Raw genomic sequence first — 25,460 nt, forward strand, 5'->3', positions numbered from 1 at the left:
TTTCCAATCTGTCATGTTAGACATGGGCTAAAGAGTAGTTAATTAATCATCAAGTTAATTGATTATCCTAGGTAGAGCCAGAGAATCTGAGAACATTCAAAATTCTAGGCCCTTAGATTTTTGGTGAAAACACAGAGGACCACTTTGAGTGTTAGTAAGTATCTCTGTTGCTGAGAATCTTTCCTTCCAAAAGCCTTTTAAGAAGCAGACTGTCTACATTAGGCCTACAGAATCCACAGTTTGATCCCGTCCTTGCCTTTCATTGATTGTGATATTTTAAAAGTTCTTTTGTTACTTTCATTAAACATGACTGAGAGAGCAGAGAGAAGGAGTGATGGTTACACTGATGATGATGAGCTGTGTTCCTTTTGATGCTGTGACTTTCAAAATGTGGGATTTCTCCTAGTTTTGGAGACATGTGTTTTTGGGCAATTGTTGCTATTGGCAGGATGGCAGAACTAGTGTCGTGTGCTAACATTGTGTTCTGTGCCCACAGCTAGAAAATTCAGCAGTAAATCTTAGGGTGATAAATCTTAGCTAAGGGAAAATCTTCCATAGAAGTTTGAGCTGAGGTGCTTTTAAACCACAGAGATCTTTTATTTTACCTATTGTAGACATCAGACCAACCCAAACCAAACAGAACAGTCCTGAAGTCTTGATAAGTACATAGACTGATTGAAATTTATATTACCAAGCCCTTGAAGATTCCCAGTGGCTCAGTGGTAAAGAATGTGCCTGCCAATACAGGAGACTTGAAGGTTTGATCCCTGGATCTCGAAGATCCCCTGGAGGGGGAAATGGCTACCCACTGCAGTATTCTTGCCTGGGAAATCCCATGAACAGGGCAGCCTGGTGGGCTACTGTTGATGGGATCACAGAGAGACGGACCCAACTGAGCGACTGAACACACACACATTTCTTATTCTTGCCTGCCCGTGGCTTCATTGTGTTCATGTTTCCCCCATCCTCTGTATGTGGTAGGCTTCATTTTTTATTCTGAAATAGAGCCAAGTTTGGATTTATCTTTCCTGCTGCTTCTCCCTTTCTGCATTTAGAGTAGCTTTCTACTTAGATATGTTTCCTCCTGCCTACATAGACGACCACAGGCTATACGAAACCATTTGCACAGGATAGGATTAAGAGTTGAGATACCCATTCATATTTAGAAGAATCTCTTTCAATTTTAGTGGGCTCTTTGACCCACTTGGCTAGGTTTAAGTGGGTGAATTTGCAGTATATCAGCTATATGCAGTCTTGGTTGTTGAAGCTTGGAAATGCCGTTCCTCCCTCTTAGTGTCCTCTGGGGTAGAGAGATGGCAACATGTGCTTAAGGCAAGCAAAGTATTTGAACATGTGATATTGTCAATGCAGAGAAATCCAATAACAAAAACTCGGCCCAAAGAGAACAAGATCACTTCTTATTAGGAATGGCTTATAGCAGCATGTCAACATTATAGCTGCTGTTGATATATTGACCCCATGTTGCTAAGGCTTGAGCTCCCATGGGAGCTGATTCTTTTCCTCTGTTTTTTTTTTGCGCTTTTGAAAGTGAGAACATGGTGGGGGTCTATCTAATGGCTTCATAATTTTTCCCTGTGTGTGAGCATACACGTGTACCTAATAGCTTCATAGCTTTACCCTTGTATGGCTATACTATAATCTATGGACATGTAGTTTTTTTTTGAGGCCTTTGAGACAGTGTAAAATGAATATTCTTTTAATATCTTTGCATACTTAGGCAAGTTTATATATAAGGTAAGTTCCTAACAAAAAATTGTTGGGTTGTAGGGGGTATATATTTAAAATTGATAGACATTGCCACATTACCTTCCAAAGAATTTTAAACCATTTATACTTCCCTCAGTAGTCTGTAAATGTATACTAACCCTCCCCTCACCCTAACACCATAAAGCAGACTTTAAAATTGTGAATCTGATAGGTGAAAAATGCTCTCTTTGATGTGTTATGAGTGAGATTGAGCATCATTTTGGATGTCGGTATACTGTTAGTTTTGTTCTTTTCTGTGGATTGTGTACTTCATTTGGTCATTCCATTCCCCACTCCTACAGTTGGTCATTTCTTTAAAGATTTGCAGGGATTATTTGCTTATTAAAGAAGCTAATTTTGTTTGTGACATATTTTACAAATATCTCCTCCAGTCAGTCATTTGTCTTTTAAAGGTTTTATGATCTTTGCTATATATGCTTAATTTTAATGAATGGTGAAACAGGTGATAATCTTTCTTAATATTAAGACACACACTTGCCATATTACGGTAACGATCCAGTACAAGTTGGTGAACATGAAATTTGTAGTATCTTCAGTAAACAGAGAATCCCTATTAACCCATTATCTTTAGCAGAGAAGAGGATCAGATCCTTCAGAAGGTTATTTTTAAATCAATGCAGAAACCAGAAATGTTTCCTGGTTTATCACAAATCTTAACCTGATTTTACCAGTTAACTGAGCTTTTAAAAATCCTTCTGTGCAGGGCTGCAATGGAGACACAGACATAGAGAACAGGCTCGTGGACACGGGCAGGAGAGGGTGGGACGAATGGAGAGAGTAGCATGAAAACATATACACTACCATATGTAAAATAGAGAGCCAGTGGAAATTTGCTGTATGACTCAAGGATCTCAAACTGGTGCTCTGAGACAGCCTAGAGGGGTGGGATGGAGTGGGAGGTGGGAAGGAGCTTCAAGAGGGACGGGACATATGTATGCCTCTGGCTGATTCATGTTGATGGTATGGCAGAAACCAGCACAATATTGTAAAACAGTTATCCTTCAATTAAAAATAAATTTTAAAAAAGATCCTACAGTTCTTAAAGGAAAAAAAATCCTTCTGAAATATCTTTACATTTGAGTCATTTTATTTTTTCCTGGATTATTAGTAGCTTCAAAATTAAGGCCTTTTAAAATGACCTTTATATATTTAATTTGTATACCTATTTGCGCATCTGACAGCTTCCCAAGTTACTATGCACAGCACCTATTTAACAAGTAGATGGTTTTTTAAGAAGAAAACTGGTGTCTCAAAAGCGATTGAAATATCTCAGCTACATGCTTCAGTTTGTTCTTTTCTCCATCATGGATTTTGTTTTCCCCAGGAAGGGAAAGTGGTAGTTCATACATTCATTCTGGTCTCCCCAGGATTTGGTGGAAAGGTTGCAACATATTCACTACAGTTCATTTAGTTCTGTGCTATAGTGGCCATGTAAAGGGACATGGCATAGTTAAGCCATAGTGGAATGTTAATGGTGGTTGTAACACCTAAGCTTGTTAGACCTTATAGGCACATTTTCAGGTGTAATATGGCATGGGGCCTAGAAAAATCTAAAGGTAGTAAGCAAGGCTGGCTATCATCTGAGAAAATACTCAGATGAACCAGTAAGGCTCATTTCTAAGCTTATGCCTTCTTTGAGGGGAGAGAGAAAGAAAGCAAGGTTATAGTATGTAACATTCGAGTTTCTTACCCAGTTTTAACATTTTTAGGATGAAATAGGTAACATTAGGTAAACCAGAAAGTTGTCTTTTGCAACCAGAGTGAGAGGGTATCTTTGAAAGAAATTTGGGAATGCTGGTCTATTTGACCATTTTATTCTATTAAGTTACTTAATCTTTGCCTCAACTCTTGTCACATTCAGTTAATACAAAGCCTGTCAGCCATGTGTAGGCGAGGTAAAACAAGAAGGGTCAAATTGCTGTTTCTGTTATCTACCAAATGTATATTGTATGATAATGTGTTGCCCATCCCACAGCAAACTTTTTAGTCCTACTTATGAAGGTATAGGGTTTCCCAGATGGCGCTAGTGGTAAAGAACCTTCCTGCCAATGCAGGAGACATAAGAGACTTCTCACCCAGTCCCTGGGTGAGGAAGATTCCCTGGAGGAGAGCATGGCAACCCACTCCAGTATTCTTGCCTGGAGAATCCCATGGACAAAGGAGTCTGCCAGGCTATGGTCCATAGGGTTACAAAGAGTTGGAATGACTGAAGCGACTTAGCATGTGTGAGGATACTGACTGAACTCAAGTCTCCCTGGGTTTTCAAAATATTTTTCTTGAGAATTTCTTTAATATCAGGTCCCCTGTTCATCTCTGAAGTCTTCCAGCAGCATCTTGGTAACACTTCTTTCTAAAGTTCCTTATCCCCAGCTTTACCTGATGGCAGTATAGTGGATGACAGGCCTCATTTTCCCCTTTTGTACCTGCAAGTAACAATGCTGCTCTGTTCTTTTCTCTCTCTCTCATTGTCATTGGGGGAAAGAGGCTTCAGATGCCCATTCTGACTTGAATCTTATGAAATGTCATGGTTCTTAGTGTTTAAATTTTAATTTTCTAATGGCTGATGGAGGCATTGTATTGAACTAGACCTTCCTATTAAATTAATCGGAACGTCCTATTTCCTTTTAAATCGTTCTTAAATGTTCCCTTTTAAATAGTCCTTAAATTGGATTTTATCCTCCGCTGCTATTCTCTTACAGCCTTACTCTAGATTAAATATAGAAAGTATTTGGTAGACAATATTTGAGGTTGTTTGAAAAGCCTTATATTTTCACTGATAACAGGAAAGCAGTAACTGATAATATGCCATGTAGATGACACACTAAGTCCTATGACTTTTAAGCACGTCTGTGGTCACTGGTTTCTCATCTTGTTCATGTTAACAGGTGTCCCAGGGTATGATTTGAGAATGGCTATGAGGGGAAACAATGAGGTGCCGTGGAAGCACCCCAGAGGGACACCTAAATGAAACTTAGGGTTGGAGGTGGCCACAGGGAACTTATACAAGGAAATGTGATACCTCATCTAAAGGATAGGAAGGAGTTAGAAGACGGATGGGAAGAGTATTCCAGGTAGGTGATAGAGAGCTTGGCATGTCTGAAGAATTTAAATGTGTGTGGATGGATCATATCTTGAGTGACCAGAGGCAGTGAAGTGATGGGAGTGGCTCGGCTCTGGCAGGTTGAGTGTGCAGAATTAGGAGAAGGAACCCTCTCGTAGAAGAGCCCTGAATGGATCATGCAGAATCTTCAAATTAGTGTATTTTTCACCCTGGAAGTATTGTGGAAGTCTTCACTTTGTGTTTTTCCCTGGAAGCACTGTGTTTATTTTGTGCTGTTACTTTTTGGGCGTTCACCTGGGAACCTTTATCACATGGCGTCTAGGGAATAATGTGCCTTGAGATGCCACCTACAGTGCGAGGGACATATTCCATCCCGTTCCAACTGGGAAGAGTTAGAATGAAGTTAGGGAATGGACAGATGGTAGGGTATGGGCAAGGAATTGGTGGACCTATGTGCCAGACACAGTGCTGACACCTGGTATTGTAGCCATGCATTCTGGGAAACAAACTCTCTCAGAAGGACAATGCAGATAGTGGAGTTCAGTTTATTACACCGGCGGGCCCAAGGCAGAGTCTCCTCTTAGCCAAGGACCCCGACCAGTCTTTGTGAAAACCTTATATACCCCAGGCACTTCCCTTGTAGTCGGTAAGGAATCTGCCTGCAATTCGGGAGACCTGGGTTCGATCTCTGGGTCGGGAAGATCCACTGGAGAAGGAAATGGCAGCCCACTCCAGTATCCTTGCCTGAAAAATCTTAGGGACAGAGGAACCTGGTGGCTGCAGTCCACGGGGTCGCAAAGAGTTGGGCACGACTGAGCTACTAACACTTACTTACTGTATACCCCAAGTGTATACGGTTCCCTGAAACTAGTCTGACCAAAGGAAAAAGAAAGATACAATCAAAGTTAACCCATGATTCATGCCTTAAGCTTAGGTGGTTAACAGTGGACAATTATCAATAGGCTTGTGATCATACCCCAGTAAGCATAATAGAATGTATGATTCTATTCGGTTACACATATAATTAAGGTATTCTTTTAGGCGATGGAGAGCCCTGGGGATCTTCCTTCCTGGGGCCTGGTTTTCCAGTTGGTTTGTCTTTCGATAGATGCTGGGCATATAGCTCAAAGTCCACAGTCCGGCCCAAGATGGAGTCCTGCTTTCAAGATAGATCCTGTTCTGTTTCCTCTTTCAATATCATCTTGAATGGTTGAGAGTTGTAGATTTGTTATAAGAGAATGCTTATTGTTTCTGAGGCAGGAGACTTTTTTGGAAGAGAAAAAAGTTTGTTCACTCAGAAGTCACCACCAAAATGGGTAAAATCCTCCAGAAAATTCTAGTTCTTAATACTTAAAAAAAAAAATCAATGCCAAACTTAAATGTAACTTCCTGTATGACTTTTATGTACTGCTCTGACCACTGTTAATGTCATTCAGAAGTCCTGTCAGGCCCAGCACAAGACAGGGTCTTGCTGAATTAGGAGTTGCTCTGAATTATTTTATCTCAGATAGAAACCTTCTGAGAAAGAATTACTGCTAGTCCTGCCTGCTCCCATGGATGCAGAGTACTCACTAAAGAATATCTAAATAAATAGAAGCAGGAGGAAGGTGAAGTGGCTTCCTCATGCTTCTCTTGAAAATGGGTTTTGAAAGCCCTTTTACTGTCTCAACCAAAACCTAGTTGCTTAGAGGCAGTCGCAGCTAATAACCTTTGTCTCTCATCTGATATTTACTTGTTGAGGAGGAGATTTATGTTGAAACCCAAACATGCCTTATGTTTTTCTTAGAATGCCTTTGTCACTGCTTAGCAGGGGCATACGTATCAAAACTGAGTGAGCCTAGGTGGTCTCTCTACTTGGTGGGATAGTCTCTCAGTTAGGTGGGAGCCAAGAATTTACTTAAATTCATTGGGCAACTTTACTTTGGTCTAGCCAAAGCTAGAAACAAAAGATCATAACAGCTTTAATCTCAAAGAGAAGATGTTATTTTACAGGTCAGCAAGCTTTCTGCTTTTCTCAAGCTTAAGTTTGTAAGTGTGTGTACTCACCTCTATTATAAATGATTGTAACTATAAACTTGCTGTTTGGACTGGTTCTTTGTTTTTTTCTTTTTAACAGGATGCTTTGATTTAAAAGATGATCTATCTAGCATAACCTAAAAACGTCAGTAAATAACTGCTTCTGAACTGCGGCGGCCCCCCCCCCCCCCCCCCGCCAATTAATGAGGCATAAGCCTCTATTTCCTAAAGTAACAAGAAAGACAAATTAATTTTTAAGATAGTATGACAAAGGATTAACAGATTCATATTGTGTGTTGCATCTTAAAGTGAACTTTGCTGTGTGAATGTAATTCCCTCAAAAGTCAAGTTTAAGAATTTGCTTTTATGTAACTTTCTAAGTAAATCCTTCTACCCAAATTGAGGACATTTCTGGCATTCAGTGGTTGCAAGTAATTAGGTGCTCATGAGGTCGTTGAACTCAACCTTTGAGTTTCAGATAACATGTTTTCTGAAATAAATGATCTGTTAGAACCCCCCCCCCACACACACACACACAGCTAGATATGACAGATTGTACTAGGTTTACTTCTAAATGAGTGCTTGAGTTTCTAAGAAATGTGCTGAGATTTTCCTGATTTAAGCATTAATTATGAGGTCAGTTTTTTTTTTTTTTTTTTTTAACTTTAGCCACCTTTGCCTTAGATCTTGTATTTTGATCTTTAAGGTTGTCAGTAACTAATTATGCTTGTCAAGTTCTTTTCTGACTGATGCCCATGAATAAATCACAGTTCATTCCTAAAGGTAGAAGAAATTCTCATACTTCCTCAGTTTTTGTTGAGATTTTTTTTCTTAAACCCATTAATATTAGTGAATTACTTAATTTTATTGACAGTACAGGTAGAGGAAAGATTTGGAATGTGGCCCTGACTAGATTTGATAGGGACCATATCAATGTATTGGTTGTATTTCAACTTTTAATGTTTTGTCTCCTCCTCTCTCTTGCTGCATAACCTATATCCCTAAATATTCCTTCTCTTTTTTCCTAAGAGTCCAGAGATAGAGGCAGAGGGACAAGTATCATTGTCCACATTCAACAGATGGGGGATAAGGGAGAAATTAAATAACAAATGTTAAAAGGCACTCAGAAAGTATATAACTACATCTTCTTGGCTCTCATCTGCTATACTGACTTAGGTAGATGGTATATCTATATTAGAATACCTTGAGGGCACCCATGGCTAGAGGAACACTGGGTTAAGTTCCTTTGTCCATTTATATCTCTTCTGTAATTACTACATGCTTTACAGAATGAGCCACATTTGTTGACTGGGCATTTTGTAAGGAAAAGCTTTTAATGTGTTTCATAGTTTAACCTGATGTCTTACAAGGTATTTCTAAGCACATGGCTAGCCAGCTCTACCTGGGATGACTACCTTTGTCCCTTTTCTTTCAACTACCATCAATTTTGATTCTGCTTAGAATGTTCCCCAAGCAAATGTCCACTCAGCCCCCTGCCCTCTTAAGAAATGCTGATTTATATAGCATTATACTCTCTCAGAGTGGCTGATATGTTCTTTTCTATGCAATACAGTTGCATTAAGCTTAGCCTAGGCTTTTTGTGTAATCTTACAAAGCATTCTTATTTGGCCTATATGATATACAGTATTAACTGAAGTAGTCTTATAAAGCACTTTTTTATTTGAGCTGCATAAAATACATTATTAACTCCTGTCCATTATGAAACATCTTTGTTTTAAAACATTGTTTCACATTGTTTTAGTGCCAGGTGCCATCTTTCACATTTTGACATTCCTCATATCTTAAGAGTTCATCAAAATCAGATATTACCTTTTCTTGCCTGCAGTTCAAGGAGAACTGGTTCATTAATGAAATTGTATGCTGAACCTTGTATTAAAATAGACATTTAATTTTTCTAGCAGAACTTTAAGCAAAAGTCTTGCCTTTTGGCTTCTCTTGTTTTGGCAAAACGCCCTCAGTTTCCATCATGATATAATATGGAGCCTAAGAGTTGGGTTAAAATTAGGGTTTTATGAACAAAGCCACATGGTTCTCTCCTCACCCCAATGTGTATCCCAACTTGGGGCTTAAAAAATTGATTTTTCAATGTTGATTTGAACTTAGTTATTGACTGCCATTAAATTTTCTTATAAATTACTACCAAAAAATAAATAAATAAATTACTACAATGTGCACCTCTTTCCTTGTGTTCCAGGCTGGACGTAAAGAAAGAAGTGATGCACTCAATTCTGCAATAGATAAAATGACCAAGAAGACCAGGGACCTGCGTAGGCAGGTAAGCTGAGAGAAGTGCTGATTGCTTTCCCAAGTTCTTGGTTTTGTTATTTTGGTTAAAATTCCAACAGATACTGGACCCATATGCTTTCTTGAATTAAAGGATGACTTTTCACAGGAAATTTGACTGTTTTGTTGCTAATAAGCTTCTGTTAAATGGCTACTAAAATCTCCTGGGGACCTGGAGTAATACAGTCCTACTGGAATGGACTGAATAAATTATGCTATAAAAATGATGCTCAGGTAAGAAAATCAACTTAAAATGACTTGGGGACCTCAGAAAATACCCTGAAGGATCTTGTGGTGTTAACTTACAAACAGTAGAGATAGAAGTTGAAATTATGTATTTGACTTGCCCCTTTTCTGATTTTGATTCTTGGTGAAGATGTGTTTCTAGTACAGATATGCAGAGTATAGTTATTTGGGGCTCTGAATTTTCTGAGTTTGTAAGTATAGACGTCTTTCTCTTCATTTAATGTTAAAGAATCTCATTAACATTTTGGGAGCAAATTGAGTATTAATCTTTTAAAAAAAGATAGGATTGAATTCGTAAAGCAACATTAAGACTTAAAAAGAAGTTGTAATTGTTGTAATACAAACAATTTCCATACTTAGTGGAGAAATATTTTATTGTTCATGTCTGGTATATAGCAGAATTAAAGATGGAATGTAGCTACCCATCATCCTTTTAGTAAAGTAATATCACACATGGTTATAAAGATAACTTTTCAGTTTTAAGGTTCATAGTGTGCTAACCCTGTTCAGAAAGTGCTAACACCCTCTCCCTTCTCATTTTTATTTAGCCAATTAGGCCAATTATATTCCAAGGCTATGTGCTAATTCAACCTAGAGGTCATTTCTGTTTAGTTTTTTTTTTTTTTTTTTTTTAAACACTCCTTTAAGAGAGAAGCTTTAGTTTTGTAATTCCCAAGAAAAAAGGGTTTTATTTTGAAAACTGAGATTCTGTTGCTGAAATGCTTTAACTGTAGTATAAGCTGTTATCTCCGCAATTGTGTTTCCTGTGTTGCAGATTATATAACTGCATGGCTTACATGAGGGGTTCTCATATAAGTGCAGCCAAACTGTCATGAATTTCCATTAGATTTAGAAGTGCAAGAGAAGAAAGCAGTCTAGCTTTTTGGTAGAAACAAAATCAAATTTTTACAATTTAATTATTAGCTCCGCAAAGCTGTCATGGACCATGTTTCAGATTCATTTCTGGAAACCAACGTTCCACTTTTAGTATTGATTGAGGCTGCGAAGAATGGAAATGAGAAAGAAGTTAAAGAATATGCCCAAGTTTTCCGTGAACATGCCAACAAATTAATTGAGGTAAGTATGTTAGCCGTTTTATTAACTATGGGTAACTTGGTGGAGTGTGGTGATTTTTAACCGTATTATTGAATCAGCTAAAGAATTTAGGGACTCATGTTATTTACAATATGTGTAAGACAAAAGTCTTTTTCATAATTACTTAAACATCTATCCCAAACTACCATTTTGCTAAGTTTACGTTAATTATGTACCTGATTAAATAAAAATAGTCCCTATTCCTGGAATCTTAACATTTCCACTTAGTTTTAATGCAGATACAGATAGATCATGACATGCTTAATCTCAGAAGACACTGTAGAAAATAGTGGCTAGAAGCTGGAGTTTAGAAGTCATACTGCCTGGGCTTGCATCTTGGCAAGTTACTGAATCCCTTTGAATGCCATTTCTTTTCCATAAAATGAGAATATACTAATGATGCCTATCTAAGTATTATTTTGAGATTTAAGAGATGATGTGTGTCAAGTGCTTAACCCTTTGCCTGAGAACAGCCTCCCCTCCATCACCCTTTTATAAAACTAAAGAAATTGGGAACTTCCTGGCCTTCCAGTGGTTAACACTTTACACTTCACTGCCAACGGCACAGGTTCAATCCCTAGTTGGGAACTAAGGCCCCACAAGCCATGCAACACAGCCGCCACCTCCTGGCCCTAAAGAAACAGCCCTAACATGCTACTAATTAGATATGTTTGAGTAGTAGAAATCTGTATGTTATTGTCTGTTTGTTAAGGTGACAAGAAGAAAGAGTAAGTCGCTATTTAATTTCCAGATAAGTTAGGCTTGCTCCTACCTTTTGATTACTGAAATTATATTACTGTTTAATTGATTCATTATTACTATATTTCAAAAGTTTGACACATAGTAAGTATATGGCAAGTTATTTAATTTTGTAGCCCAAATGTAAAACACCTAATATTTGGAAGAAATATTCTATAGACCATTTGGTAAGTTGGTCATTATGTAACAACAGAAAATGAGCCTTTTATGTAAAATGTGTGTCTTGCACACTTGGATTTATAGTGATATTAGGCCAGGTTAACACTGTAAAATAGTCTAAGGAAAGCATCAGTTATTACATTAAACATGTTACTAATTTTACATCTAGTTTTCTTTGAACATTGATCATTATCCTTAACTGAATTAATTATGTACAAAATATGTAGGTCAGTCTTCTATTCAAGTTAATGATTCTGGCATTTGGTCCAAAGGCTTGCAGTTTGTGTCTCCATTAAGCATAATCTTTTCACAATAGTTGTATGACTGCATGAGGTATAACCTCCAAATATACAAAGATTGTCTTCAGGAAGCCAGCCTCCCGTAAGTAGCCTGCATCTCAGAAAGTGTGCCTGTGAGATAGGAAGCAAGGATGCTGCCAGCCCACAGCCTGGGGTAAAAGGCTACTGTAGTGGCATGGGAAAGGGCATCTGAAAGGGTGTGGCAGGCTGAACCTTCAGGGCAGTCCTGGTCTGTTCTTCAGCTGGAGGAAGGTCACTTTTTAAGGACTTGGTGTACAATCCTCATCCTCTCCATCCAGCAGAACTGACACTTGCTGAGCACCTACTGTGTACCATGTATGGACGCAATATATGCAAATACAGTGTACATTCCTCATTTCTCAGGTAAGGAAACTGAGACTTAGGGAAGTTAAGTAACTTAAATCCCTCTTACACTGAAGGCTGTGCCACTCGGGCTCACTGGTGTAGTAGACAGCCTTGTGCCCAAGAAGAAGCACTAGATGGGCCTGGTGGCTTTGCAGACCTTACTCTAGGAACTCTGTCAGTGCTCATACTTTTTATTTCATTCTGAACTAACCAGGCACCCGGTAGTGTTCAGAGTTTGATATTCCCTGTCACAGCTCACTTCTGACTTGTTTCTCACCTCTCTCCCCTCTCAGTGACCTCCACCCCTACCATCCCCCACACATAATATATGTATATTAAACGACACATGGCCTAAGGCAATGGCACCCCACTCCAGTACTCTTGCCTGGAAAATCCCATGGACAGAGGAGCCTGGTAGGCTGCAGTCCATGGGGTCGCTAAGAGTTGGACACGACCGAGCGACTTCACTGTCACTTTTCACTTTCATGCATTGGAGAAGGAAATGGCAACCCAGTCTAGTGTTCTTGCCTGGAGAATCCCAGGGAGGGGGGAGCCTCGTGAGCTGCTGTCTGTGGGGTCCCACAGAGTCGGACACGACTGAAGCGACTTAGAAGCAGAAGAAGAAACCAAAGGCCTTATAGTACCATTCTGCAAACATTTAAATTACTTCATGGTAATAGAGGTACTAAGATAAATAATTGCATGTGTGCATAAAAACAAAATGAATTTTTAAAGTGTTTGTTATAGAAGCCTCATATTCCTGATTCAAAGAGTAACTTGATACTTCAATGACAGGCCTTCTCCTCCCCACACTAGTACTTTTGTATTATAATGAAACACTGAATTAGAGAGAGACTTGTTTTAAGCAAAGGTAAAATACTCCATTGTGATTATTTTGTTAATCTCCTGCCATCTTCCTTTCTTTCTATTAATTTCCCGTCTTGAGTGGAATAAATGTCTGCAGCCAGCTTTGGTTTTAGGGCCATTTGCTGTTTTTTTCCTGAGGGTTTGGAGGAAGTGAGAGTGCTAAGTGAAAGTTGGGAAGGGCTGGTGTTGATAGGCCTCTGGCAGGAAAGGAAGGGCTCAGATTCTGCAGCCACTGAGAATTCTGCCAGATTCTTTTGTTCTAAAATAATACAGTTCTGCCACTAACTACTTGGAATTAGGATAGACTCCACAGGTAGAGGGCATAAAGCCCAGTAAGATTGAGCTCATTGTAGATGCCAGCTGCAAATTAGGGGGTCCCTATCCCATCTGTACTTCGGACCCAACTGTGTATAAATTTGAGGATTCCCATGACCAACTCACTCTCTGTTCACAAGACTGCCCTCATTACAAATGCCAGCTGCAAGTTTGGGGGTCCCCAGTCCACCCAATCTTTGGATCAGCCAGCTACAAATTTGGAGGATTCCTTTGGCCCACTTCAGGTTCAATAATTTGATAAAACAGCTCGTAAAACCGAGGAGAGTGTTCTCCTTATGACTCCCATTTTAGTGTAAAGGATGCAAATCAGGACCATCCAAATGGAGAGACACAGAGGGTGAAGTTTGGGAAGGTCTCAGAGACAGTGTTTCCTGTTTTCTCTCAATGGATCACCCTCCTGGCACATCGATGATTCAGCCGGGAAGCTCCACTGAGTTTCATTGTCCAAAGATTTTATTGAAATTTCATTATGTAGGTGTGATTGATAAGATCCCTTCCTCCCCTAGATCTAGGTTTTTCCTGAAAGCCTCAGTCCTCTAATCACATGGTTGACATTGGCCTCCTCTTCCTGAGTTGTCTCATTAGTCTAACATGTAGTGGCTCACCTCGAGTTACCTCGTTAGCATAAGTAATGAGTAGCAAAGACAGTCCTCAAATCTCCTAAGAATTCAGAAGTAATCCAGTGCAAAGACCACACTCTGTGTGTGTGTGTGTGTGTGTGTGTGTGTGTGTGTGTGTGTGTGTGTGTGTGTGTGTGTACACACAACACCTCCCCATCTTGAAGGTACATGGAGTATATGGTTTTCAGTTAGCTTGCTACCCAGCCATAAACACCACACAGGGTAAGTGAGACAGGGCAGATTTGTGTGCTGCAGCTTTATGTTGATCCTATTGGTGGCCAATTACCCAGTGATTTACCGCTTGTCTTATCTGGTGTTCCTTGCATTGTTCTACTTTTCGCTGGAGGTTTGCCCTTATGGAGCCTCATTTTCTGATTGAGTCCATCTCTTCTCTGTGAAGTAAGAGGTCCTTTCTCATAGAAGTATTGATTGTCCCTCTGATGTGTAAATCCCATTCTGTTTAATACCCATGCATTGACACTTAACCTTTCTTAGACTCCTTCAGCAGTGGGAGACTCCCTTTTTCCAGAGGCATCACATTCCACTGGTGGATTCTCTGGTTGTAGGAATGGGGGGGCCACAGTCATCTTCTCTGGAACTACTCCTGTCCATCTTTTTATTGCTGCGCACAAGTGAATTGAGAGGAGCTATAAGTGTAAAATACATACCTGATTTCAAAGATATAATATGGAAAAAGAATGTACTTAAAAGATATCATTAACTTTTTAATTGATTACATGTTGAAATGTATTATCTTGAGTTTAAATACTTTTTCTAATCTCACCTCTTAATGTGGCTCACATTGTATTTCTGTTGGACAGCACTAGTCTGGATGATTTCCTCAGGCCTTTGAGAGGCTCTCTTCATTCTGCCTCTTCTCTGAATGCTCTCTACTAAAGTGCCAGCCCTTGTCAAACACTTGCTCCATGGGTGGGTGGATAGACGGAATCGGACTGCCAAAGCTGCCATTGGGCAGTAACCTCACAGTCAGCCAGCTCCAGGGTTTGCCTTCAGAGGTGCTGCTGCTCAGGTCCATCTTCTCAGTTCTGGTCATTGTCGGGGCAGTTGGGTTTTTTTGGACTCTCTCTGTTTTTACACTCATCCAGAATAAACTTCTTAGATTCAGTCTAGTGTTCTATCTGTCAGGACTGTTGCTGGCTTTACTGTTAATATTATTGACAATACCTTCCAAACTAGTCATTTCTTTCTTTTTTAAAAAGTAAGCATATCTTTTCTCCTTTTATCCAATCTGATGTTTATAAAATACTGTCTGAGACAAGGCATAGGATAGAACCTTTCACATTGCCACTAGAAATCATTGTGTTGATTGTACAATTCTTTGTATATAGTTTACTGCTCAATCAGTTACAAATTCCTTAATTTTTGTCCCCCCAATAAAATAATGTAAAAAAATGCCTTAATTTGGGATGTCATGTAAAGTTGCTTTGAATGTATTCATGGTTTCTGAGTAGTATTAGGGATAGCATTCACTGAGAAATGGGAACCTTTTATGGTGCCTTCTCTGTACACCACATTTTGAAAATATGAGATTAGTTTGAAGAATAAAAATCATATACTGACTCTTAAGATTTTAGGAGCAGAAGTGAATTTCTCCAGCCCCTCTGTGTGGGCATAGTATTTGGAAGGTTGTGTGGTGCCTGCTGCCTACCAGATCCTTATTAAATGACTTTGTGGTTTTACTGGAAAAAGCAAATAACAGTGTTTGCTGTGTGACTGCTCTTATTTTCTCAGGGTCTGACTAAGACCTCTGACGCCTCACTACAGTTGTCAGTGGGATCTGTTAGCTCCACACATGGTATTGAGTTCCTTTTCTTATGTGAAGGGCACATAGAGGTTGTGCGTCTCAAGGCCAGTGAGTAGGGGAGCAGGAGCTAAGGGTCAGTATTAATGAGCTGGTGACCCTTCTCGCCACCGTTTTCTTCTGTTCTGGAGCATAGCACTGAGGGCTTGTCTTTGATCTGTTTATGAAAGGGCATGGCTATGCTTCATAATAACAGTAACACCTTTTCTACCTGATTTTCTCCCATATCAAATTAATGATTTCTTTATGTTGCTTGTCAATTTAGTGTATTGAGGTGAAAAATTTGTTTTCTGTCAGAAATATTAACCTTTTTGTCATTAGTGCAACATCCACGTGTCCTTTTTAATTGCCTCATTCTTTGCCTACCTCCTTTGCTGTGAGCAGCTTAATAACTAAAGAGGAATCAGTTTTCCTTTTTTAATTTTGCTGTCTTCTGGGTCCTTTTTCGATTTCACAAATTGAGAGTGAAATAGGAAAAATATAATTCATGAAATCTTGCCTATAAAAACTATCATTTAGTATCCCTTTCCCCTCAGTCCCAGACATTGTATTAAAACAGGCCTCTTATTATAATGAACTTGCTACAATAAGATAGTATTTCATTCATTGTCTTGTGAATTAAGAACCAAAAAGTAAATATAATTGGTACAATTTTGAGCTGGATTATCATTATTTGCTATGCCACTCCCCCAGTCCCCCCGACCCCAGGTCCAAGTATTTCCCATTTTCCGGGACTTCATAGGGTATGGCTTTATTGGCTTGAAACGTGTATTTTAACTGCAAATTGAGTGATCTGCATTATAACTTTTATTCTGTGGTGTGCTGATAATACGCAGGAAAGTGACCTTGAAGAAGCCTCTGTAAGGAGCATTTGAATTAAACAAGGACCTTATACTATCTACCTGTGACATCTTGGATATTTTCTCAGTATCTCAGTACAATACTGTAGGCTGAAATTCTTACAAACAGCAAATCAAATGAAGCTTCAATTTTCTAGTACTGTAGGATGTTTGCATGAAAGCAGTGAAGTATTCTTGGGGGAGAATGCTGACCTTGAAATTAGGAACAACTTCCTAAGCATACTGAGCTTGATTTTCTCAAATTTTCAAGAGTGCAATTTCAGATAAATGGGGTGTGTAAGACAAAAGTGTCTTGCATGTACTGTTTTAACACCTTAACCAGCTTTTTTGGCTGAATTTAACCACCTACTCAAATTTTGGGATGGTCAGGTGAAGGTGATGGATGCATTTTGTTCTTAAGAAGCATTGAGAATCTTTTCTCTTAGGGCCTTGGTAGGAATGAGAAGGAATCACTCTGCTTCAGAAAAGAGTATAATCCTGTTGCCTCACCAGTAGAGTTGATGGACTAGTGTTTAGGCAGGCACCATTCTTAGCTTTACTTACTGATTATTCAGGAGGTTAGACAGAAATAGGGAACTTGTTCAAGTGGTCCATATAGTAACACGTAAATGGAAATGATGACAGTTTCATCTGAGTGGTTATCTATACATGAAAAAAAAAAGCTTTTTAAAAGTATCAAATAACAAAACTGTCTAAAATAGTTTATGATGTTTTAGTAAATTCAAGTTCTAATCCTGTTACCGGAGATCCTTATATTTATATCCTGCCGCCTCTTAAAATTTGATTTGGTATGGCTCATTTTGAACAAAAACATAAGATAAGGCAGATGTTGAAAATCGTGATGCAGATGAGAAGTCATACACTTCTCATCTGAACTATAATTGCCATGCTTGTGTTTCATTGTGGCATTGCACTTCCTGGTAGCATGGAGGAAAGGAAGAAACACAATTGGTTGTCTAGTTTTTGTCTTTAGAATGGAGGAAGTATACCCACTTTTTCATGGGAAATAAGCCTATTGTAAAAAAGTAAAAAAAATTCCTAATGTGGCACTTTCACATAAGGAACAGTGAATGAGTTAATAGATAGGGCCCTCAGTATTTTAGTAATAAATGTAGTGGCAGGTACCATGCATTTTCTTCCCCGCTTGTACATTCTCTCTAAAAAGGCAAGGTCATAACATTCAGTTGACGCCAAGTTGAGTCCAGACATCTGTTATTTGTTGAGGGGCTAACCCAGCACTTGTCCTTCAGCCTCCCTATGAAAATATTAGGGGAACTAAGGGGCTGTGAGTCCAGTGCTTTCTCCCGATCACACCAGTGTAGTTTGCTTTCTTTTTTAAAATAATGTTCAACCCTTCTGTTTCTTTGTGCTTTAAATGTGTCCTGTAAATAGCATAAGTTTAGTTACTGTTACTCAGGTTAGCAGGGGTTTTTGTTGTTGTTGTTGTTGATTACTTTTGTTCACTGAAGTGTGGCATGACATGTGGATTCATTCTTACCACTGCGTTTTTATTCTCTCTTTCCTTTTAACCCGCTGCTTTCAATCCCTCCTCTATTTCTGACTCTGTTTTTCTCTTTGGGATTGGTTGAGTCCTCCCACTTCTTCCTATTTTTTCACCCCCTCTTCTTGTTTGGAAATCATACACTCTGTTTACTAGTAGCAACTCCAGATATTTTTAAGCATGTATGTTTAACTCAGAGGTTGAGGTTAGTGAGTATCTTTTTCTCCTTCTGAAACAATATGAGAATCTTAGAATGCTTTAACTTTAGTTATTCTCTAACTTAAATATTCTTGTACAGTATTTCATTTCTCTAATTTTTAGCCCCATGAGTTAGACACCATTGGTGTTTCTTTAATAACTTATTTCAACTTTGTATAAATTTTACTCGATACCCTATTTTCATTGCTTCTCATTTCTTCTTGGACATTAAACCTTATGGGATTGTTTCCTTTTCCCTGAAGCATCTTTGTATGAAACGCCTTTAGTTGAGGCAGGAAAGATCTGTCTGGAATAAGTGCTCTGAGATTGTTTTTGGTTTTGTTTTGACTTCATTTTTTATTTTGCCTTAATTCTTGAAAAAATACAGTAGTTTATTGGACATATAATCGTAGGAGGATTTCCGCCTCACTATCCTCTTCAGGGATTTGATGATGATATTACCCTTTCTCTGGCTTCCATTGTTGCTGTTCAGAAAGCAACAGGAAGTCTCACTGAGCTTTCTTTGTAGATAATTTGTTTTTACTTTCTGGCTGTTTTTAAAATCATCTTGGCTTTGTTCTAAAGCTTTACTTCAGTGTATCAGAGTGTAGATTTCTTTTTTATTTACTCTGCTTAGAAATCTGTCTTCCCAAATCTAAAAATTGTTTCATCCTCACCTACCTCTTTGAGTATGGCCTCTTCCCCATTCTCCCTGTATTCCCTCCTGAAATCCTCAAAGTTGAATAGTAGACAGTCTCAATTTATCTTGCATGTCTCTTAATTTATGGATTCCGTGTCATGAAAATGTCTTAGTTTTCCTGAATAATTTCTTCAGTTTGACCTTCCAGATTAATAATTCTCTTTTCAGCAGTGTCTTGTCAGTATTATTTTAAATTTCTAGAAATGGTAGTCATTATTACTTTTCTCTTGAAATTCTATTTTGATCCTTCTCAAATCTGCCTAGTTATTTTTGAGTGTGTTTTTTCTTTTCTATATTTTGTATACTTTGTTATTTCCATTAATGTAAAAAAACATTTTTTAATACTCCACTTTTGATCATTTGATTATTTGCAGTCATAGATCTGATTACACAGTTCTTTTGCTGACTTTTGCCCAAGATCCCAGTTCCTTGTATGAAAGTGAAAGTAAAAGTTGTTTAGTCGTGTCTGACTCTTTCCCACTCCGTGGACTATACAGTCTGTGGAATTCTCCAGACGAGAATACGGCAGTGGGTAGCGTTTCCCTTCTCCAGGGGATCTTCCCAACCCAGGGATTGAACCCAGGTGTCCCTCGTTGCAGGCGGATTCTTTACCAGCTGAGTTTGGTGGGTTCACATTCTGGTATTCACATGTGGGAGTTCTTTGATGCCTGGGTTTAGATTACCTTCCATCACCAAAAATTTCCATTGATATTTACTTCTGCCAGTTGCTTACAGATACTAATACATGATTGAGGTATAATTTACAGACCATAAAATTCACCCATTTTAAGTGTACAATTCAGTTGTTTTTACTAAATTTATGTAACTGTAATTATGCAGTCATCATCATAGTCCAGTTTGGAACTTTTCTGTCACCCCTGTGTGCTTCACTTTTGGGTAAGCTATCTTATTCCTCCTAATAAGACTGTCAGAAGACCCTTTCCTGGAAAATGGAAAGTTAGAAGCTTAATCTCTGTTCCATCATCATTTCTTCTGTGGGTTTGGAAATGATTGTTAAAAATTTCTTGTGTGGTTCTGATATTTATGTGATGTGCAATTGGAACTTCTGTCTTCCTATATTGACAAGTTTAGAAAAGTTGATTTTATTATTACTTTGGATTTTTTTTGAGAGTACAGATAGCTTAACCATTTTTAAAGAAATCTCAGGTGGTAGCTTGACCTAAAACCATGTAGCAAGTGATAGAGGTTTTGAGCTTCAACTTTATGGCTTGCTACTCAGGTTGTGGGGTCATTACTTAGACGTAAAAGCTTCCTGTTTCACAGTTCTTCTTACTTGTTTCACCTCCACAACAGGTATAGACTACTATGAGAGTAGGTCATTAATTTATTACTAAGAACAAAAAGAAATCTCTTCTTTTCTTCCTGTAAAGGTTCCAGTTTAAGGGGCAGTGGGAAGCAACTTGTGTTTGACTTAAATTTTAAATTTATTTAAAGTCACCAACACATGTATAACAGGAAAATTTGTCATAATTATATAGTTTTTCTGCCTTATAACTTTGCTTAATAACTTGTATTTAATAAAGAAGTTCTGGAGCTTTCCTCAGTGTCTGAAAAGTTGTCTTTTCTGTCATGTACAGATGTCATATTTGTTGATTTTACACAGCCTGGCTGTGACAGTTTTTTTCCACACAGCACAGATTATTACTAAACCCAGCAAAAGCCCAGGGCTGTTTTTTTGGGTAGTTGAATGTTTTCTGAAATGTTGTGCTTGTCTACAAGGTCCACACTTAAATGGAATAGGCAGAGGTGGTGCAGAAGCAGTGTCACAATTTCAAAGGTGGGAGTCATAGTGTCAATCTTAGCCTACCTCTTAGATTAGTGGGAATCAAAGACATTTAAATTATTAATACATGAAGTTACTGTGGTTGCAAAGATAAGACAATTTATTCCCAAAGCAAATTAGAGACTCATCACTCTCCAAAGTTTCAGCTCTGTTAGGTTCTCTATGGAAGTCAGCTGCTTTGAGTGTTTTTAATTCAGATTTTAGAAACTTCTTCAGTCTAGTTAGCTGCTATCCAAATTTCTAGAGCCCCACAAAGAGATTATTTAGGAAGCCCCTTCCCTTATACCCAGCTTTCATGGCAGTCAAGCCTGGCGCTAGTATATGAATTTAGCTTCTAAGAGAGCTGTGGTTGAGATGTTGCATTTGCACATTTGCCATGGTAAGAAGTGAGTAGCCCTGTCCCTGGAGGGTGAATTGAAGCTCATTCATCTGGAGAAGACTGTCAGTGACAGGCGCCCGCTTCCTCCTTCCAGGGCAGGCGGGGTAGCCTCCTGAAACAGGCAGTGTACTCTTGTAGAACATTACTGCTTCAACAGTACATCAGAAACACTTTAATGTTTTAAAATAAAGAATAAGTCTTCCATAACTTTTGTTTTGTTAGGATTTGTGTCAGAAAACAGGAATGATGGTGTACAGAATTCAATTTGTTTCTTAACTTAAATATTTTTTTCTGAGTTTTACAGATTTATAAAATTGGGAGAATGTGAAATTGTGTGGTGGCCAGAGAGTTGAAGGCAGAAACAGTGACAGACCTTCCTGAATCTAACATTTGACTGGCCCCCTAAAATTAAAATGTTGGGCATGGGGCGGGACCAGGCGTCTTTGTTAGTCCCAAATTGCTAATTCAGTCATCAGCCTCCAATTTTATATTTGGTTTCAAAATGCTTTCTTATTTGGTTTCAAAATGCCTTCTTAAGGCAGTGAAGCAATAGAAGCTATGGTTTCATAAACACTTCTAATTAAAGCTTTCTCCTTCAGTAGAGCACCATAAAATGTATATTTGAGGAATAATGTTTGTAAAAGTTTTATGTCATGTTTTGCAGCACTTTAAAGCAAAGAAATAGAAATCAACAATCAGCTCTGTAGCTTGTCATCATGAATAGAAGTGCCTCTTTGCTCAGGTTCACTTGACACTGGAAAGTGGAGTTGGAACCTTTAGGGAGTGTAAATGTTACTTCTGTATGTGATTTTGAAGGCCCCTACACATTAAAATCTGACTTAATTTTCTTTTTCCATACATTTTTGTGTTTAAATTGCATGTTCTTTTGTTTCTCCTTATGATTAAGCATTGCAGGATTCTAGTTACGATAGTTAGCAGTCTTACAGAAAGCTTATAATCCCTAACTGTAACACTGCAAACAACAGTAATGGTATGTAATTTTTCTTGTGTCTTTATGTGTTTAACTTGGGTAAAGCAGTGAAAATCAAAGATTATTGCAATTGCCCTTGTTTACTCTGGCATTTTAAGTTTTCAGAGTGTGCTTCTGATACTCAACTGCCTATGCGTCTATCATTCATAACTCAGTTTGCAACTGGGGAGAAGGTATCTCTTAGCACCATGTATTCAGTTGGTCCTTGGTATTGCTAACAGAATTGGCAAACCTGTTTATTTAGAAATGTGGATAAGTGATCATGGCACTAGCAGCCACTACAGAGCAACATTCTCAGCACAGCCAGAGCTTCAGCAGAAGAAATATGACACAACTTGGAAAGATTGTCTCTGGCTACACGAGTAGTGTCATTGAGGCAGTTGGATGGGAAGGTAAAGATTTTAGTTCAAATGAAGTAGCATCATTCAGGAAAGAGTCCAGCTGTCAGTGCTTTGAAGAAACCAGTTGAAGGACAGTTTTGTTCTTATCTATGGGATATCATCTCTGTTTCTTTTCCCATTTCTTATGAGGATGGCCTTACCTCCATCTCAATGTGTTAATGCTATTCTTTTTTATTTGAAAAATAGCCTTGCGTTCAAATAAAACTCATCTTGACTTTTAAGTATCCATTCACCTGTCAAATGAGAATAGCAACTTAGAATTTCGATTTCCTTCTTTCAGGAATAGCTGCAAAATACATTTTTATTGTAGTTGAGGGTACCAGTGATTCTTTAGTGCCTCGGTTCCTTAGCTTTCCTCACATCACTGCCCACACCAGCAGACCCTTGTTCTGAGGTTACTGTTCAGGCAGGTTAGAGCCCATGTACATCTGATGAGTTATAAGCCCTAGGATCTTTCAGGGTTCTGCCACCAACAATGTGACATGTGTTAGGAGTCTGTTTAATTTCCTTAGCACAGAGCTAAAAAATTTGTCCTCATAAGCAGGTAATCAGTCTGTGAGAAATAAAACACCTTTGGTGCTTTTTTCATTTGTTCTCTAAAGGTCAGGGATGGGGTAGATGTACATTTGTTTTCCTTTGCAGTCAAAAGAGAAAAATCTTCAAAGACCTTTTTTATCTTTTCTTCTAGGTGGCCAACTTGGCCTGTTCCATCTCCAACAATGAAGAAGGTGTAAAGCTTGTTCGAATGTCTGCAAGCCAGCTAGAAGCCCTCTGTCCTCAGGTAAAGTACAACCAGCAGTGTTTAAGCTATCACCAATTGGATTTGGGTTATTAAAGTGGAAATCAATTTTATTTTATTAGTTTCATTTTTAGGATCTTAGATAGAAGCCTTGAGGACAAAATACTGATCCACAGTCCATGTAGAGAAATGTATGTTTAACTTCCAGTGATATTTGCTTAAGCGTCATGCGTTACTGTCTCCTTGCCCTTCATTTGAAATGTATAGCCTTTTTCACTGCTGGCAAATGGAGGGCAGGCAGTGGCCATTGCTAAGGGCCTTTCTAAGGGAGGGCCATCTGCAACATGTGGTAGTCCTGGCATCAGGATTGTTACCCCATGAGCCTGAAAGGATAACTGCTGCCCACCCACACTCCATCTTTATGCCCAGTGTTTGGATCTTGTTAGAGGGCATGAGGTTCAAGAACTGGAAGCCTTAATCTGCTGTGTCCTGAAGTACCCTTATGATACAGATATTAATAACGTATTTCAGCCTGCTACTGGTAAAACTTGAGAACTTTTCTCCATTTCCAATGGCATATTGTAAGGCTGGTGATTAGGCTAGGTTAAGCATCTGGGGCTTTAGAAAGACACTGAAGCACGCAGAAGAATGCTTGTTTTGTTAAATGTTAGATGAGCTGCTCTCTGCCGTGAAGTGTGCTGATCGTGTTTGTGTGGCTTGATACTCCGTGCCCCTCATAGGGGTTTCTGAGTAGTGTCAGTGCTGTTTTGGTGAAGAGGTTGCTTCTCCAGTTTCTGAGGCAGAGAATGGTCATGGACATACCCTAAACCTCTTTCTAAATGTCCTGCCAGATGACATTGACCACAAATAAAGAGGAATAAATCAAGGGAACTGGAGTATAAGAGATCACAGGAATGAAGTTTCCGTGTTATGCCTGCCACCAGCTTTAAGATACACCATAAACATTACTTTGGCTCTTTCATATGCATGATTCCTGACCAAAATAAGTAAAGACTGGTGATTAATCTGGGATCCTGACTGGTACGCAGGTTAATTAGAGCCTTTGTTCTCATTCTCAACCATGTGGGTTAGTTTGCAAATGAAAGTTGCTTCCTCTGGGTGTTAGTGTGTTGGGTCAGCTGTGGATCCACATGATCTGATCAGTGTTTCTTCAGCTTTAACCCAGTCATTAAGTCTGTTACTGGCCAGTCAGTAGCTATACAGATAATAAGCACAGTAAATTTAATCACGTCCAGAAAGTTCATGGATGAACAAGTTGTATGAAATAAATTTAGAGCAGGTTTTAAAGATTTGGCATTCTTTTCTCAGGCTTGCCTTATTACCCTATCAGTGCTTTATTTTTAATACCTTTGCTTCTCCATTTGATTTTGAAATGCTTGAAAAGCGACAATGCTTTCACATATCGGCTGAAACAGATGGTAACATACGCTGATCACACCTACTAAGAGTATTTATATAAATGATATTAAAGCCTTGAAAAAGAGAGTCTAGTAGATTCTAATGGGAGTGCTGGTGTGCATAAGTCACGTTTGGCTCGGGCTTGTTGCCCAGGCTCTAGGTGCTTTCTGAGGCAACCTTTCTCCCTCTCTTCTGTAGTTCATTTCTCCTACTAGAGCAGACCCCAGGACAATACCTGGATGATTCCTAGGATTAGGTATAGAAAGAAAAGAAAGTGAATTCACTCAGTTGTGTCCGACTCTTTGCGACCCCATGGACTGTACCCTACCAGGTTCCTTCATCCATGGAATTTGTCAGGCAAGAGTACTGGAGTGCCATTAGTTGCCATTTGGTATATGTCCTTGATAAAAAGGTGTTACTTGTTGTGATTGTTCTCCCAGATTCCTTCCCAGGCTCCATCCTACCCTGGCTTGCAAATAGGGCTAGGCAGATTCAATGACAACAAATACAGCAGACATTGCGGGCATGGTAATGACAAACTGGATAGTAGGTGCCATTTCTAAATGAGGTAACTGTGACTTCATTCCAGCCTATTATTGCTAGATTCTTTCATTATTTGTAAAGAGAAGTCAACAATTCAGATTTTTTGGTAAGTCCCAATTTTAAAGGATTGGTAACTAACATTTTGAAATTCTTTGAGGAGGATAAAGCAAATTTCTAGGAGCTGCAT

At 38.8% G+C, this 25,460-nt stretch overlaps 1 protein-coding gene across 2 annotated transcripts in view; it reads left to right on the forward strand.

The window, feature by feature from the left end:
• CTNNA1 (catenin alpha 1) overlaps positions 1-25,460 on the forward strand; it is a 177,959-nt gene that overhangs the window by 119,996 nt on the left and 32,503 nt on the right. For both annotated transcript variants that reach the window (XM_070792049.1, XM_070792050.1), the window contains exons 8-10: positions 9,081-9,161; positions 10,340-10,492; positions 23,261-23,353. In XM_070792049.1, coding sequence (XP_070648150.1) covers positions 9,081-9,161; positions 10,340-10,492; positions 23,261-23,353 — 327 coding nt within the window. The remainder of the gene's footprint in view (positions 1-9,080; positions 9,162-10,339; positions 10,493-23,260; positions 23,354-25,460) is intronic.

The sequence above is a fragment of the Bos indicus genome, chromosome 7 (genome assembly GCF_029378745.1).
Source record: "Bos indicus isolate NIAB-ARS_2022 breed Sahiwal x Tharparkar chromosome 7, NIAB-ARS_B.indTharparkar_mat_pri_1.0, whole genome shotgun sequence".
Classification (NCBI taxonomy): domain Eukaryota; kingdom Metazoa; phylum Chordata; class Mammalia; order Artiodactyla; family Bovidae; genus Bos; species Bos indicus.